Source organism: Bombyx mori, chromosome 18 (genome assembly GCF_030269925.1).
Source record: "Bombyx mori chromosome 18, ASM3026992v2".
In the NCBI taxonomy this organism is placed as follows: Eukaryota; Metazoa; Arthropoda; class Insecta; order Lepidoptera; family Bombycidae; genus Bombyx; species Bombyx mori.
In genome coordinates, this window is record NC_085124.1 from 6,895,005 (window position 1) to 6,914,249 (window position 19,245).

At 33.2% G+C, this 19,245-nt stretch overlaps 2 protein-coding genes across 16 annotated transcripts in view; both read left to right on the plus strand.

The window, feature by feature from the left end:
• LOC101744992 (apoptosis-stimulating of p53 protein 1) overlaps positions 1 to 19,245 on the plus strand; it is a 270,821-nt gene that overhangs the window by 212,932 nt on the left and 38,644 nt on the right. For 14 of the 15 annotated variants that reach the window (XM_062673667.1, XM_062673661.1, XM_062673664.1 and 11 more), the window contains one exon: positions 11,883 to 12,029. In XM_062673667.1, coding sequence (XP_062529651.1) covers positions 11,883 to 12,029 — 147 coding nt within the window. Of the gene's footprint in view, positions 1 to 11,168; positions 11,406 to 11,882; positions 12,030 to 19,245 lie in introns of those variants that run through there. The other variant, XM_062673668.1, reaches the window with a different exon arrangement.
• On the plus strand, positions 14,480 to 18,148 carry LOC134200558 (uncharacterized). Its single transcript, XM_062673669.1, has 2 exons — positions 14,480 to 14,674; positions 15,087 to 18,148. The coding sequence occupies exon 2, from the start codon at positions 15,264 to 15,266 to the stop codon at positions 17,517 to 17,519; it is 2,256 nt and encodes a 751-aa protein (XP_062529653.1). The 5' UTR covers positions 14,480 to 14,674; positions 15,087 to 15,263; the 3' UTR covers positions 17,520 to 18,148.

Below are 19,245 nucleotides of genomic sequence, written 5' to 3' on the forward strand. Positions count from 1 at the left end.
TTATACAGTTCAGAACAGAAGCTAAAGTTATCATTCAATTTTGCTTTATAAAGCTAAGAAACTTAATAGTTGTCTCGCGTATATGAAACTTATCTAATTAAAACTTCGTTCGATGCTATCACATACAAGTTGAGTATAAAGTTAATATCTGTAGATCAATAGTTTAATATGTTACTGTGAAAATGTTAACTCTAAAAACTTAATATATATCTGATTAATAGCTAAAGTATCGCGTCATTACACAAGAAAATCCCACGTTAAACGAATGGGACATTAACAAATTGCAAAAGAAAGGAAGCCCATAAATTCGTCTACAGTAACGGGTCGTATTAACTTGGAAGTACTTCTCTAATTGCGAGCAAAAAGACTACTGAGGCTTTGTTTGACACCGAGCTTTGTATAGTCAAGATCAGAATTATGCTACAATATATTTTCTTGGCAATAAAAACGGTTCACTTCACAGCAACGAATGGCGGTCACATAGTGGCCAGTACAGCTTAAGCGACATAAGTTTCCAGAAAAGCTAAGTGCATAAAAGCGTTGGAAAGTCGAGACGACACTCGCGTATGTGGTCAAAGATTCTTTGCTCAAAGTGGTGCTTTTAGCTGACACTTTTTATTAAATACCAGCTTTTACGGCTCTAGCTTTATATCCAGTTTCTCTTTGAGTTCATTTTATTTTTTTTAAGTGTGACTCCGTTCCACGGAAACACCATTTTATTAATTTGTTTTCAAATTTATGATAAGAAATTAAATTTCAGATTTTACTTATTTAGTAAATACTTAGTAACTAGACTTAGTAAAACACATAAGTAAGTTTTTTCAGTAATCTTGTTTGGTGTTAACGAGTCATGAATTAAATAGCCCAGATGCCTTTTCTACCACAAAGAAATAGAGCATTCTACCACTACCATGCCTTTTCTACCACAAAGAAATAGAACATTCTGGTTTAAAGGATGGGACATACAATACATCTTTATACTATACAATTGAGACAGTTCTCATGTCTCAAGGTGGTTGTCAGCATTCATGATGTGAACTCTCCGGTAATACACCAGGTGGATTGTGATGTAATGGATAGCTCGTTCACCAGTATATGCTATAAATAAATAAAGACAAAAACAGAGAAGGATAATTTCCACCTAAAGGTTTGTGTGAGACAAGGGAAGCTAATTCCTTTTGTCCCCACTACGGACAATTCGCACATTATTTATTCTAAATGAGATGGGTTTTCATTTAAATATTTCGAAGGTCCTGTTTTTTTTTTACCGAAAAAGCTCTTAGAATTTTTATCAAAGCTACAGAGACAATGGTGCTAATAACGTCAGCTAGAAGAATAGAAGCAGAACAAAACAGGCTGAAGTGGGAAGCCAGGGTCGCTCTATTGTTGCGAAAATATATTTTAGTCACAGCACAAACATGTATGTCAAGTTTGAAAAAAAAAACAAAATTGAGTTATTTTAAAATGACGTGTGTGATTGAAGCCGGCAATGAAATATGTTTCACATTTCGTATTCTCGCATCAAAACTGTATAATCTCAAAACTTATAAATTTTACAGGAGAGTGTTTGTAGTGGTTTAACATGTGGTATTTTTAATAGTAATCATCTTTGCAACGTTTATTTTATATTTTTTACCACTTACATTATTTGTCTTTTAAAGTAATATAAAATTGTGTATTAATTTTGTTGTTAGTAGTCACACAAGGTAAACTAAAAAAAAAATTAAAACTAAACTACGCTCTTTTGTCAGTATTTATTAGAAAAATACTCGTGACACCAAATGATATATTAACAAAATTTCAATAATTTTTAGAAATTGTACACTTTTAATCCGAAAAGACGATTTTACCACTTTAGTTTCAATCAAACAATTATTAAGGACCACTGAATCTTTTTGAATATAAGTCTACTTGACAATAATATATTTTCATAGTATATCTACTTTGATTTGAGAAAATTCATTTTTACGAGTATTATCATATTTTCCTCACGAGCCGGAAAGAATCTGCTTAGCGGTTAGAAAAGGCACTTCGTGGGGATAAGAGCTTTTCGTCTGTCTATTCGTGATTATTTTCTTTTGATCATTCAATTTCCTGTTCCTTATATTTCTTTTGGTGAATTCGGTACGGGTTCATCGTTCAGTGAAAATAGGCAGGCTTAATCGTGAATAATAAAATATTCCTTTAAACGTTATTTTATTATTTATAGTCCACTCCACTAAAGCGTAATCCAACTACGTCATGAATTAATAAACACAAGGTTTAATTGTAAAATAATCTTTTATGAATGTTGAATTTATAATATTTTTAGTTTTAGATTTTTTAATTATTTTTTGATATTTTGACGCTTTACAAGCGCCATAATCGCAAGTAAGCTGAAGACTACGGATTTGATATAAAACCAGACGATACACTTTTAGTAAAAATTTTGAATCATTCGGTATTTTACTTAACTAGAGTAATTTAATTTATTTAGGGTGTAACTTGTACGTAACATTTAAGGTATGTAAAATTATTCGAATTCTTACAAATTAAACTACTATAATTATTTTTGTGTGAAATAGTGATGTGTTTCAATCTAGAGGGCGGGGAAGCCGTTATACAAATTAGAGTTAAATCTCACAACTCAGCATAGACAGTAGCGTTCCTCCTTGTTTTGTTGGACTCAAGTGAACTCTTAGCATAAAAACAGATGGTGAGATGAATCTTCCAGTTCGGTTTGCCGAGCTTGAGACATCTGCATTCGGAAGACAAGGTTGGCACCAAGTTCACCTCTGTCTTGGTTGTCACATCGTCACTTATATGCGGTTGCGAGTATCACCACCCGCAGATTCTTGGGCGACGTCTGAACCACTACCACTCGATTCCTACCTCAAGCTGCGCTTTATTTATTTATTTTTATTGAATGGGCCGGTAAACGAGTTCGCAGCTGACCTCATGTGTAATAGAATTACCAATAGACATAACCACGTTGCTATCCACCTTAAGACTTGAAGACATGTCCTTGAACTCTTGGTTATATTGTAAATATAACTACTGTCCAGACTTTGTAACCGGCATGCAAGATTGCTCCGTGGTAGAATTAGCCAGTTTTTTTTTTCTGTGAGAATATGGGCGAACATTGACCGTAATAAGAGCAATGCTTTCCTGAATCTACCACCGGATCAGAATCGTGACCCGCTAAAAAGATCCGGTAGGAAACTTAGTGGGCTACTGCTATAGTGGTGCGGGCTTAGAAGATGCTCTACCCGTAATAAAGTGCTGGGCGTTGTACAAAATAGGTTTTCATTACATGTTCAAACGAGAAAGGCAATGGGTTCTCAACTCACAAATAAATTCATGAGCCCAATGAACCTCGACGATCCTACAATTGTGATTCATACGTATTCGATAGGGTTCGTGTCACGAACGACTCGAAATTATGTTTGGACGTAATTTTGGACATCATCTAATGTAGTTTCGAACTGAGAATTAACTGATTTTGTATGCATTTTCTGGAAATATTTTTGCAGACTGGAAGAATGAAAACGTTTGTCAAATGTCTTAAAAAATCCTTGAATGAAGATTTTTAATAACTGGTTTTTATTGGTGGTAGGACCTCTTGTGAGTCCACACGGGTAGGTACCACCGGCCAGCTTATTTCTGCCGTGAAGCAGTAATGCGTTTCGGCTTGAAGGGTGGGGCAGTCGTTGTGACTATACTGAGACCTTAGAACTTATATCTCAAGGTGGGTGGCGCATTTACGTTGTGGATGTCTATGGGCTCCAGTAACCACTTAACACTAGGTGGGCTATGAGCTCGTCCACCCATCTAAGCAATAAAAAAATAAATAACATAGATGGGCGTAGCATAGAGTCCACGACCCATAACTCAAGACTACCCATGCGAGCTTACAATACGCCACTATCACTAGCAGTTGGAGATTGCCATGATACGTTGATATAAATATAACAAAACTGGCCAACGTTATCATTTGCATTGATTAATTTATAAATGGATTTTAAATTTGTTACTATGAAGTTTCACGTTTTACGTACAGACTAATTATAATTTTAACATTAGATGATTGGACGAAATTAAATTGGATTTGTTTTCACGGTTGACATGACATGAACACGAGGATGCCACCCACCTTGAGACATATGATCGAAATCTCGGTTATTTATTATTATATTACTGTTTTGCGGCAAATATACTCAATGACTAGCGGCCCGCTCCGGCTCCGCTCGGGTCCTTAACAAAATTTTCATCAATATTTGACGTTGTTTTATTTCTTTAAATAAAAGAACACTTATAACAATAATAGTTAGACATATGCTGTCACGACACATTTTGTAAATAATAATGTGTTCTACAAAGTCGTAGTACATTATTTTATTCTATAATCAATAGTTTTCGCAGGGCACGCGATGTAAAGAATATTTTAGGTAATTTTTCTACAACTTGGGTTACATTATTGGAGGTTTAGTAAGGACCCCTATTTTTTTAACAAAAGATTATATCCTATGTCACTCGGGAATAGTGTAGCTTACAAACAATGAAAGAATTTCTCAAATCGGTTCAATAGTTTGGGAGCCTATTCAATACAAACAAACAAACAAATTTTTACTCTTTATAATATTAGTATAGATTTGTACGTTTTTAGTTAATAACATAATAAAAAAAACGAATAAGTACTCGTAATATAGATTTTTCAAAATTGATTGGAACAAATACTAATCAAAATCAAATTCCTATCAAATTTAAATTTCTTCTTAAATTCTTAATACAAAGCCTATTTTCCTTATATATAGTATTAATCTAATCTGCCTTTTTATGTTATTATTCTTTACGCTCTTTTATGTTCATACGTGTACCGAAACACGCACAGTAGGGCTGTACTTTTAAATTTTCAAAGAAAAAAAAATAATGTACTTAAATTTTCCTACATTTTGCACCGTTCCCGTTTGTGTACGTTACGACAGAATTCACACGTTTCCATGTTTTATTCATGGCCCTATAAACGGTTCTTTACCTCCTTAACAGACCCTCGCTTTTACGTAGCCTTAATTACTTCGAAAAATTTCAACGTTTTACTACTTGAAACACTATTACTGAATGTATGTACATTACACATATATGTAGTACAGGTAATATGAGTATTCACACGTTTCTATTTTGTATTCATAGGTTTATCTACGGTTCTTTACTTTTTGAATAGAACTTAATAGAAATATGCTTTAATTACGTAAAAAAAACCTACATTTTACTATTTTGTGAAACACCATAACACACTTCACAATAAAAGTACACACTTCACAATAAAAGTCAATGTGAGTACACTGCGTCAGTACACGCTAGTCAATATAATTCAGATTGTAATAAAGGTGTTTAGAATTAAATTTTTATATTATCATTAAATACTTTACAAAACTTGTGGATAAAACATATTTAGTCGTTCGTGACCACGAAAACTGTGAAGTATTCGAAATGTTTAATAAAATGAAGAGAAAAGGGGGCTAATCCGTAAAAGTAGTTCATGGTGTAAGTAATCATGCGTGTGTGACACGCGAAAACCGAACAAAACACTACACTGGGATCAATAAACTTCACAGCATTTGCTTTACCCGAAACGAATAATTAATTCACAACCGGCTATGGAATGAGCTCCCCTCCACGGTGTTTCCCGAGCGCTATGACTGTCCTTCTTCAGACGAGGCTTGTGGAGAGTATTAAGCGGTAGGCAGCGGCTTGGCTCTGCTCCTAGCATTGCTGAAGTCCATGGGCGACGGTAACCACTCACCATCAGGTGGGCCGTATGCTCGTCTGCCTACAAGGGCAATAAAATAATAATCACAAGTCTTCTGCTGTGCCTTTGAAACGAGCCCTTCTCACGAAAAGCTGTCAACAGTTATACCATGATGCAAATGCATGAGAGCAGACAGCGGACGAAGTAGCAAATCCATATTAATGGGTTACATAGTTGATTAGGTCTACGTTCCGGAGTCTTACCATAAAGCCGGTTGAAAAGTTCTGTGTTTTAATTTAATCACACATCGAACAACGTTATGACGTAAAAAAAGTAACGAATAAAATTTATGAGGTCCAAACTTTTCGTGTTTCCCCTTTCAATAAAGTAAATGTAGGAACTTTATTATTTTTTCACAAACTCGTTAGTCATAAAACGTTGTTCCTGAAACGGGCGAAAGCCGGCAGCACGCAGCACATTAAACAAATAAAAGAGCGAATACCTGAACAACGGACGCAAGTAAAAAAAAAAGTTAAAATTCGAATTGCTTTAATTCAACCGATATTAAATCAAATGAGCACGCATATTCGGTTCAATGCGTGCGTACGTACATGAAAGGATTTTCCACTTTGACCTCTTACTATATGCCAACTATACCGTTCCATACAGAATTGACCACGCCATTCAAAGAAAAGCAAATTCGAATCCAATTGAATACTCTCTGCAAAGCTTTATCGCTTACTGGATACCGGAATACAGATTGAATTTAGATTCTTTATTAATACCGGAACTTCGATTTTAAAGGAATAAATACTTGAAAAAGGTTTAGTTTTCTTTCCGAGAAATTTGATACATCAGGACATTCATTACGAGATTATTCCTAACATGTTTTTTTTATCCGCACGTACTACAATAATGTTCAATCACTCTCTCATGCTCATGTAACCAAATCTCAGTATTTTTGTAAGAATCATACCTCATTATTCAATACACAACGAATCTAAAGCAAACATTAGAAGTCAGTAGCTTACAACGGGAAGCTTCGATAACATCTGGATGGTTCCCAAACAAAACAAGAGTCAAATGATAAGACAAACAAAAGGCAATAGTTTACCATTAGCCATCTCGAATGTTAATACATTATTCATGAAACTGAAACGAGAGGGTTCCATCGAATTGGCATTTTTACAATGAGGCCGACACAGAAATTCACTTACTTTCATATGACTGTACATGCTTTAGAGCAGTGATTCTCAACCTTTTTTTGTTGCGGCACATATTTAAAGATTTCAAAATTTGGCGGCACACAAAAAGAAAGATAAAAATTATTTAATTACTACAACACACTGCATAAATAGTTTATCAAAAACTTTTAATATACGAAATAATCTAAAATATACTATAAATTTTTTTCTGTGGATTTATATATATATTCATGTTTAAAATATTTTTCTTTTAAAATTATATAATTTAATAATATTAACATTATTATATATTCACAAAATTTGGCGGCACACTTGAAATTTGGCAGCACACAAAAGTGCCGCGGAACAGTGGTTGAGAATCACTGCTTTAGAGAAAGGCTTTTGGCTTCGTCGGATCCCACGATCATTGCTAATAGTTGTACTAATATCAGTTCTGATTTCCTATGTGCGCGAATACAGTAAGCATTGATTGTGTTGTAACTACCGATAGATTGCACTGTTTATTTGTTTATGACTCGTAATTTAAAGGTCTTTATTAAATAAGTATAAATAGTTAATTTCGCTTGGACGATACATAGATAAATAAGATCCAGTTAATAAAAGCGAATTAAAAATAGATGATAGAGATTGTAATTTATACATTAGCTGAAACTATTGTGGCTTTGTTTGTTCTTTTATTTCATTTAGTTTTTAATCCATATAAATAAGACGATACTTTTTTCTTCGAAGGAGAAGTATGAATGTATGAGGGCATGAAATGTATGTTCCGAGGGAATGAATAATAATATGTAACAATAATTAATAAAATTCATAACAATAATACGGTAGGCAGCGGCTTGGCTCTGCGCCTGGCATTGCTGAAGTCCATGGGCGACGGTAAACATTCATCATCATGTGGGCCGTATGCTCGCCTACAAGGGCAATACAAAAAATACTTATGTATCCTTCGTTCATGTGGTCGGATGCTCGAGAAATAGTATCGTTATTAATTTAAATGTAATAAACCTATGTAAAATGTAAACCATAATTTACGATACGCTTTTCATAACAACGCTCTTCACATCCAATTAGTTCCAACGATTGAAACGTAAATTTTTAAATTTAAAATTGAATTTTGCTCATTATTTTTACGAAGATTGTTGCTTACGTAGACGTTATTGAGCATAAATAAATCCCAAATTTAATTCCATAGAAAAGTAGTCGTAATGCCAAGTTTAAAAATTCTGTAGTTTTAGAGCTTATTGTTTTCAAAGTTCCACCTTTACAAACAATACTTACATATGAGTCGACTATTTATCAAAGCCGGCAATGTGACTTTCGGACAATTATTGGTAAATCAGAAAAACGAATTATTGACTTTATATTCCATTGGCAGTCACAAAACTCTTCTGAACGACATCTTAGATAAATAACAGCTTAAGTATTTTATTTAATGCAGGTATTGAACCGTATTCTTTGAAGGAGACGATTATATTCAAATCAATCTGTATCGCCATATCAATAACATTTTTTTGTCCAAATGCACAGATTGCCACCTTTGATAATAGACGACTCATATGTCTGTTATGAGTTTATCTGCTAAAGTTGAAATATAAAAATACATAGATACGGAAATAAACGAAATTTATTGTATCAAAATATTTTTTGATTGATTTTCACGAGCAACAGCTCAAGACATGAAACGTTTTGCAAATTTCGACAACGTTGTTGACATTGAACGACCCTTTCACAAAAGACAAACATTTGTACCAATCAGAGTTTCAATTGAAAGTATCTTCCGCTCGCATTGGAAAAGTTTTAAAGGGGCAAATCGGAAAATTGGCCAATTTGCAGAGTTACAAATAGACGGGCGATTGCAGTTTTGCAGTTACAGCTCTATTTCTTGTTCGGATTGAATTTTAGTGGAATCTTTAATCGTGATTAAAAGTATATTATCGTTGAGAGGATAGAATTAGCCGTATTTTGAAGAAAAATGTCATCGTGATCCTTCATGTTACAGTAGTAAAAACTTAAAAATATTATATATTATTAATTCATCAATCAATCAATTTATCACTTTGTATTTTATTGTTGATCATACACAAACAAAACAGAATAATAATTTATAATTGTTACGTGAACTTCGAGAATTGAAGCAATTTGTTTGGTGTTTCCTAATTATAGGCTGTTAATGTATCTCGAGGTAACCGTGTCTGTATTTTGCTGTTCAGGCAGAACAAAATGAAGCAAATGTCTCATTCTCATTGAGTAAATACTCAATTTTTTTTTTTTAATTTATCGAATACTTTTTACTGCTGTACAGGAAAAGCGAGCAGTTCGCGTAGTTGTAATATTTTTCCTATACTGAAGAGTACGATTTTTCTCCCATTCTCACCCCACAATAATACAATACCAAGAAAATTACAAAACGTCACGCGTCATTACGTTACGTTTTTATGAGGCGGCCACACGATTTATCTCTCCGTCAATACATCACAGCGCAGACAGGCTCGGCTATCAACAAGTGTCAAGATACACATAAATCCTGACCGCAGACGGCCCTTAATACGCCCGATACGGTGAAAGGGCCTCAATCTGAGAATTTTATACGAGAAACGTGAATGAAATAAGACATATCGTTTGTAAGCAAACGTTTCCCACGCCTTTGTTGGCCCAACTAAATCATTTCAATATTTTCCATCTCAATTTTCAATGGCCATCCGTCGCTAAGCATATTTTTTGGTAATAACGATACGCCATTGTGGTGAGACCAAAACAATTACAAGTAAAATGTAACAAGATAATTTGCATGCTCAGAAAGAATAGAGGAATTACCGGCATTTTACTGTAGACAATGAACCATAAAAATAATGAATAATGTTACCCAACGCACAACAATACATAATGCCAAGTTTAACTCGTAGAGAATGTCGTTCCATCTGAATTATGGAGACAATTTCAAACAATCGCAGCCCAGTAATGTGGCATTAGGGGCAACCCAGTGGGTGGATAAAAGCTGTGGCACTTCCTCTACTGACCTACAGCTATCTCTAAAAGACATTCATATTCTCTAACCACATCCGTTAAGTCTCGAAAGTGAATGGACAGTTGGGACACAACTAATATGACCTCTGTTATAGTGAATAGTCTTGATACTAGATCCAATATGTTCTGCTACAATGCAATGCAATGTTAAACATATAATATGTATTATGAATGTTTTATTTAAGAATGTTGAATTTATTACGAGCGACGTAGTGAAAAATTCAATTTAACAACTTAGTCCCGTTATGTTCATATTTGTCTTACCTTTTGTGGATCCAAAGCCAAACCACCTGACCTTTTTGAATTGTGGTTGTGATTCTACAGCAAAATTGTTTTGTTCATTACTTTTAATTTGAAGACAAACGAAAAGGACACTTATATACTTGTATGCTCAAGTACTACAACTTTTTCATGATCCAGTCAAAAATACGAGTATCTTGTAACGTCTTTGACTGCTTTTTCAAATGAGTACTGATTTTAGGAGGTGTAATGATTCTGAATAGGTTGATATTACGACTGATACAATAAGGCATTTGCATATGCAGAATTGCTTCAAATATCAGAACTAAAAAAATCTTTGTTGTTACTGAATAATAATATAAACTGTTATTAAATACATTATTAGTGGTGTCAGCGTTTTAGAGAAAAATCAATTTTGAATGCTAATTTTTTTCTACCATAAATCATAATTAACTAACTCAGTAAAGTAATAAAGTGATTTATACAGAACTCAACAAAGAGCTCAAGACGCAATTAATCGTAATACTATGACGTTTCCAGTCGCTATTTGTTCGAAGTTGTATATCTCGGAGGCCCCGAAGCAAAGGAAAAGTTTCAATTGAGTGTATATCGAAGGAAGGCTGGTTTAAAGTTTTTCCCTTTTACGAGTTGCCTTTATGACAACGAAGATTAAAGTTTTCGTTCTTTTTAAATTGAGTTGAGAAACTAACGACGATTTTTATTTACTTTTTCAATTGAAGAATTCATTTACAAGTGATTCCACGTCGACAAATATTTCATTTTGTCTCTTATTTCAATTATTTATTTGTCGCTTCTTTTTCTCTCTGTTGTTATTTAATCTGTTTCTTAATAAAGTTATAGGTAGTAATTTTTTTGCAAATTTTGTACTAACTGTATCATATTAATTCGTTGTACAATTTATTTACTTCTACATGTTCCTTAACTTTTTGGAGTTTACTCCTTAAGAATCGATTTACATATATAGGCCCGGGGTATGAAAATTATGGGGACCAAAATCGTACTAGCATGTCACACGAAATGCGTTATGCGCCTGATTGGCTCCTGATTGCGTGATGCGTGCGCGCGCCAATCAGGAGCCAACGCGCGGCCGCGTTATCGCAGGTGACGCCGGGCTGCTGCGCCGGCAGTCCGCCACAAAGCCTCGTACTGATCGCGCGTTTCTCTCATTATTGTATTTTCATATATTTGTTAGTCGTTTGTTTTGTGTCTCGTTAATTTGTTAATAATCTGTAGTGTATCGTGTTGTCGTAATATAGAACTATTTCTCGTATTGTTTCGTTTAATTTTTTATATCCAGTAAACTCCAGTCGTGCGTCGGAGCGGACACACACACTTTTTTTTTATTGCTTGGGTGGGTGGACGAGCTCCCAGCCCACCTGGTGTTAAGTTGTTACTGGAGCCCATAGACATCTACAACGTAAACGCGCCACCCACCTTGAGATATAAGTTCTAAGGTCTCAGTATAGTTACAACGGCTGCCCCACCCTTCAAACCGAAACGCATTACTGCTTCACGGCAGAAATAGGAAGGGTGGTGGTACTCACCCGCGCGGTCTCACAAGAGGTCCTACCACCAGTAACCACCACCAGCTTATATTAACATTCGTATAAAAAAAATCATTTTATCTTGTCTTTTTTTTTTAAATTCGCTCTTTTTCTTCGTAGTTGGGAGAAGGGGTGGAGTTGACGTTGGGCGAGCTGCGTGCGATGGCGCTGCGCCAACAACAGCAGATAGACACCCAGCACCAGCTGCTCTGCGCTAAGGAGCAGCGGCTGCGGTACCTCAAGCAGCAAGAAGCTAGGCAACATCAGGTACAATACTCTTGATACTTTTCAGTTTCTTTTTTTTTCAGTCTCGCCATGTATTATATAATAGCATTGTTTATATTTGACTATTGGTGAATTTAAGTAAGTAAAAAATATAATAATTAAAAAAAACTAACAGAATACGCTTTTATAGAAAATTCAACTAAAAAATAGAAAATAAATTTTAATGCTTTTCAGGGTATTATCAAAATAACCCTTCTATTCATATCTGTTCATAAAATATTTATAACTACTGATACCATGCAGCCCACGCTTTTTTTTTATAATAAAATCATTTTTTCTTACACTATTTTTAATTCAAAAATTATTAAAATTTATTTTCTATTTTTTAGTTGGATTTTCTATAAAAGCGTATTTCGTTAGTTTTTTTAAACTATTATTTATTTATAATTTTTTGGTTGAATTTCAACTTTTTCAAATTTTTTTAACATTGAATTGTCATTGGTCTTAAATAAGTATACCAAATTTCGAGTAAATCCGACATTTTGAAGGGGGTCAAAATCATGTTCAAAAATTCCGTTACATACTAACATGAAACTAATAAAAGCGTATTAAAAAATAATTTAAGTCGATTTTTCTTGACTTTTATGCCATTTTAGTAGTTCTTAGTAATAATATGTGGGGTCAGGAAATAGAAATGCGTTGAATCGATAATCTACGTACTTATGTGGCACTTGAATCCTAACTAAGCACCCTTCTCTATTTTCATGGTCCGAAATGCAAGGTAGCTTTACGAGTTATTTACAAAAACAAAATTAAAATTTTTTCATCCTTAAAAACTAAAAAAATAACAACGTCCAAATACAACTAAGAGATGACTTAAAAAATGAATCATAAATATTTACCATGAATAATTTGGGCACAGAGATAACGCTATTTAAAATTAAAGCCCTGAATTAATTATTTCTTGTCTTACTTATGAACGAACGTTGACATTGAGTAACCCCTCCAGGGATTTCATATATTTAATAAAAGAGAATAATAAAGCTTCTTTCAGGTAGTTCCCTTGTTTCCCCCAGTAAAATAGAACTAATTATGTTAAATTAGATATAGAGTATTATAAATTTTGAAGGAATAATAATTCCCCGGGTCGTCTGCACATATCTGCGTTATGAATTAAGACAAAATATTTTTTGTTCAAATACTTCTTAAAGAGTCATCATTTGAAGCTTCACAACTGAAGACATGCTTTTACACTGTAAATATCTGATTACATCGCAACACAGAATATTTTACAAAATATTTTAAGTAAATATCAACAAATTGTGTAATTAGAATTAGAAGAAACATGACTACATTATCAAACGTCGAGAAACCACTAATTCTATTAATGCTGTGTGTATCAAAGTTTCTAATCTCACTTTCAACAATCACACAATCGCTAGCTATATAATAAGTCTTCGCTAATAACAGGCAGGCTATTATAATTTGAAGTCGTCGTGGCCTAAAGGATAAGACGTCCGGTACATTCGTATGAAGCGATGCACCGGTGTTCGAATCCCGCAGGCGGGTACCAATTTTTCTAATGAAATACGTACTCAACAAATGTTCACGATTGACTTCCACGGTGAAGGAATAACATCGTGTAATAAAACTCAAACCCGCAAAATTATAATTTGCGTAATCACTGGTGGTAGGACCTCTTGGGAGTCCGCACGGGTAGGTACCACCACCCCGCCTATTTCCGCCGTGAAGCAGTAATGCGTTTCGGTTCGAAGGGTGGGGTAGCCGTCGTAACTATACTGAGATCTTAGAACTTATATCTCGAGGTGGGTGGCGCATTTACGTTGTGGATGGATATGGGCTCCAGTAACCACTTAACACCAGGTGGGCTGTGTGCTCGTCCATCCATCTAAGCAATAAAAAAAAAAAAGATCGTCTGATTTAAAATGTACTAATATATAATAATCATTAATAGTACAAGGATCACAGTAGATATAAATCATTCAACTTATCTATAGACTGTGCCAGTTCACCCCTTTTGCTTACTCTAATAATTTAATTAGTACCTAAGTTAATATGTACTATCTACAACTTTTCTAAATTGGATTACTTATTTTTTTTAACAGTTAATTTCGCTCAGGCGTATTTATCCATTTGAAAACTTAGTTTAGTTTTAGTATTCAAAGTATATTTTGAAATACTCAGTTCTGCATAAACAAAATCATTTGAACTACAAAAAACTATAAAATCATTTTGATCCCAATGGTATCGAAATAATAAAAATTCAACGAATGTTCTGTGTATCCCTAGACGGATTCAGATCTCACCCAAATTGAAAGAAGGATTTATTGTCTTGGTTTTTTTGGTGTTTGCGGAATAATAGAACACATATCGCAGGCTTAATGGAACACTGACCCATTATTAGATAGGCCATAATTGAGTTACGTGCAGATCCAGGCTTCTTTTAGCGCTATCTACCGTCTAATGTTTGAATTACGTCGAGTTTACGCATTGTTCCCGCCCCAATGAAATATGCGTCTCTATCACTTTTGTGGGATCTCTCATCGTGTTTTCATCGAACAGCGACTTATGTCAGTTTGCATCCGACATCTGTGTAGTGAAGGTATTATTATTTTATTGAACCCAGACCCAATCGGTATTGAGTCTGTTAACAACTAAATTCAAAGGTAAGTTTCATTAAATTGTGTAATCTTATATTGACAAATTAAATGTTAGGTTAGTTTACTACATATTTTAGTAATGCATTACGTGAAACATTCAGTTTTAAGTCAGTTTATCATTGAATGTTGTTATATTTTTCGAGGCGCATTACGAGCTAAGTCAGTTTACTATTAAAAACTATCCATCATTAAAGGTACACTTTGTAACATTTAAATATAAGTCTGTTTACTATTAAAAGTTATTGTTACTTAGGAGCCGCAATATTAGTTGAGTCGTTCTTTGAAAAAAAATGAACGTAATATAATGCGTAATTTTTTTATTGGCTGTAAATGTTTTGTTTTAAGTCATTGTTGGTCTAAATATTGCGTACAATATTTTATGTTTATAGGAGGCATAATATTACTATTTATGTTTTAGATTAATAATGTCATCTAATAGGTCAAAAAAGATAATAGAACTTGTTCAGGTACGCGATAAAGAACACGAATCGGTGCAATCAATGGAAGTACAGGTAACCATTTAAGTAATTTTAAAAATTAGATTTGTATTAACTTCTTATTTATTTTATTACTTAAATATGTTTCTTTGTTATAGATGTTAGCTGATATAACAAACAAGCCCGAAAATCAGCGTTATTCAAACTTACAGGTATATTTTAAAGGTTCGGAATCAGCTTCAATCAGCAATGAAAATCCCATTCATAATACGACAGTCGTCCACGATTGCACTGATGAAAAACATTCAAAATCGGAAAATAGCGATATCGATTTAAGTGATCAAGACCCAACATACAAAGCTCCGTCTAAAAATAAAAGGAAAATACCAGTATATCTAAGTCAATCAAAATCCTCTGGAAGTTCCTCGTCTTCTAAGTCTTCTTCATCCTCACCATCTTCCAGATCTTCCAGTGATAGTTCCGATACAGACTCTAGTGATGAACAGAACGAAACACAAAATAACATAGTTCAGGTAACCGCAGAAAAACAATCAGAGCAAATAAACATTAATGAACCTGCAACAAAAGAAGTTTCGCTAAATCAAGATATTGGAGAAAATACTACACCACAAGAAGAAAAGAAAAAGGGAAGGAAACGTAAACGGAATGAAGAAAGCTGGAAACAGAATGAAGCGAAAACTCTGAGAAATGCTGGAAAACGATACATTAGTAAGAAAAATAAAGTAATCAAACCTCGTTCTGTTCAACCTCCCTGTGGTAATCAATGTAGGCTCAAATGCTGTGAAAAGATAACTGTAGATCAAAGACAGACAATTTTTGATGTGTATTGGAATCTCGGCCAGGTTGATGCTCAAAGATCGTTTATTATGTCTTGTATAACCAATATCTCTCCAAGATATAAATACACAAATGCTCGTAATCCAAGAAATTGCAATCAGGCATTCCATTTTCTAGTAGAAGGGCAATCGGTACGAGTCTGTAAAACGTTTTTTATGAAAACCTTGGATATTTCTGATCGTGCTATACGTACTGTCAAGAGCAAAATAGACGAACATGGAATTCTAGCACAAGATCTGAGAGGACACCACAGCAACCATGTAAGGGTTGATGAAGAACTACTAAATGATATCAAACAGTTCATAGACGCAATACCAAGAATTGAATCCCATTATATTAGGCAATATTCTACTCGTGAATACATTGATGGTGGGAAAACAATTTCAGATCTATTCAGGGACTTTAAAGAAAATCAAAATCAAAATAACAAAGCAGCTGGTAAATATTGCACATTTTATAAAGTATTTACACAAGATTATAATATTTCATTTTTTCGTCCCAGAAAAGATCAATGTGATTTGTGTATGCAATACAAGAATTCGACGCCAGAACAAAAAGTGTTGCTTAAAGAATCGTACGATACCCATTTAGAAGAAAAAACATTAAGCCGTCAAGAAAAACATGATGATCGCTGCAAAATAGACGATAAAAATAAAGTTCTTGTGTTTGATCTGCAAGCTGTTCTGCAATCTCCTAGAGGAACAACCTCAGGATTTTATTACAAATCAAAATTAAATAGTTACAATTTCACAATTACTATGTTAAACAAAAAAGTTGACGGCCAAATTAAAGACTCGTATGATGATGTACACTGCTTCTTCTGGAACGAAACCGATGCTAAGCGCGGAGCCAACGAAATCGGATCTTGTTTACTAAAAGTTTTTGAAAAGCTTTCAGCAGAGTCACCAAATGACAATGGGTGTAATTTAATTCTTTATTCCGACAATTGTGCCGGTCAAAATAAAAATAAATTTATAGTAGCACTTTACCTGTACGCAGTCACTCATCTAAATATTAAATCTATCACTCATAAATTCTTAATAAAGGGTCATACACAAAACGAAGGTGATAATATTCATAGCCTTATAGAAAAGGAGATTACAAAAAATCTAAAGTCTGGTCCAATATATTCCCCTCACCAATATGTAGCCATAATTAAAAACGCAAAGAAGTCTGGCAAGAAATTTTTAGTACATGAACTGACATTTGAGTCGTTTTTAGACTTAAAAAAACTGCAAGAAGATTGGGGTTTTAATTTTAATAAAACTAAAGACGGGGAAACTGTTTCATGGAATGAATTAAAAGTGATAAAAGTGAGCAAAGATACACCTTTTTCATTTTTCGTTAAAACCTCATATAGAGATAGTGAATACCAGGAAGTAAGGATCAGAAACACAAGGAAAAAAATGCTTCCTCTGAGTGAAATAGTATCAACTAAATATGTCTACATAAGTAAGCAGGAACTAAGTGAGAATAAAAAGAAAGATCTAAGAGAGCTATTATCAAAAAAATTGATCCCGAATTTTTATTCGGATTTTTATAACTCTATTATTTAATAGTGTACCTACCATAGCATTGATTACTGATTACATACCAAGGTTAATTAAATAAGGTTCCTTAAGTTTAATTACGTTAGAATCAGAAATTTATATTTTATGTTTTATAGAGATTTACTAAAGTTAATTGTGACATTGTTTTATTTAATAAGTCGGATCACCAAAAATAGGTTTATTTTTAAGTAGGTTAGAACTTTTAGTTTTTTTATAGCAATTTTTTTCTGTATAATTGGAGAAATTCTCCAGCTTGATTAATAAAACATATAAATAAGACTGTTACTTAAATGTGTTATTTTTATCTGCTACTTGTGAAGGCTGCTGCAATAAGAGATTGATGATTATAATTGTCTTTTAATTAATTAAAAAAACACCTATATTAAATTTATTTACGGTCATCTATCTTAATTTGAAAAAAAAATGACCCAATATCTAAATGTGTTTTCCTAAAGTAATCATGTACAGACTAAATACTGAATTAGTCATTATAAATAATACATTATTTAAACTGAAACAGGCTTAAAACTTAATGGAACCTTTGCACTTTAAAATATTTGCTTTACTTTTTATAAAAAACTGACTGAACTTAGAATATACTTTTTATAATATTTTTTAAAAATAGATAGAAATTATTTCCTGTTTTTCTTTTACTCAGATCCCATCCATAGTTAATCTTAGACTTCACAATACAAGCATTCATGATTAATATAAATCAGTTTTATTTTTATGCATCAACAAGTAGGATAAGTCCTCATAGCAAACTCTTCTTTTACGATTTCCCAAAAATCGTATTTTTTGAGTTAAGTCAGTATTCCAATAAGCATGCGATATCATCAGCCCTATAGATCAGTTATTGACCGATATAATTAACTATACCTTACCTATCAGAGTTAATGGTAGCTCATAATTATTAATTCCGTCCAGACCTAACGTTTAAGGTGTATTCATCAATCATTGGAAGTTAATCATTAAAAATTCAATCATTGAAAGTTAAGTTCGCATTCTAAACTTTGGTTTGCTTATGATCTTTCGTTATTGAACTTATTTAGCGTTTAGTTAACGTCTTATGCATAATTTAATTAAAAATCACCAAGATTGAAGTACATAATTGTATAAATATATAATTTCGTAAGGGAAATAACAAACGCATTCCATAAATGATTGAAATAAAGGAGATCGCAAGTCATTGCAAATTCTTATTCGAAAGTTTTCCGTCACTTTGCTCCTTAAGGTTCTGAGTTTCTATTTCGCAAAAAGGATATTAATATCAGTCCAGTGATTGCCTTTGACAATGCTTTGACGTTGAATTATTTTGTGGATCAAAGAAGGTTTTAGATTAAGATCGTAAAAAACACATTTCGCTTTCATTCTTTGCTTTTAATCAACTTTGTGTTTCCTTAATTTTGTTGTTAGAATTTATGTTTTTTAAATCAAACCATTGAAATTGACGTTGGCTTTATTACGTTTTCATACTCTTTTTATGGCGTATTTTAACAGTTCATAATATTTCAGCGAGGCCGCAATTCATAATTCTGTTTCGACTGACTTATAACAAAAAACAAAAAAAATATTTTTGTAACTTTCTGATCTCAAGGATGTATTTATTACATATATTACAATTACCAACGATAAAATCACTTAATGTTATTTAACATCAATCTCCAAATATCTGTTTTCATTTATTTATAATAGTACTTACGTATTTCTGTACATTTGTATTTACTGTACT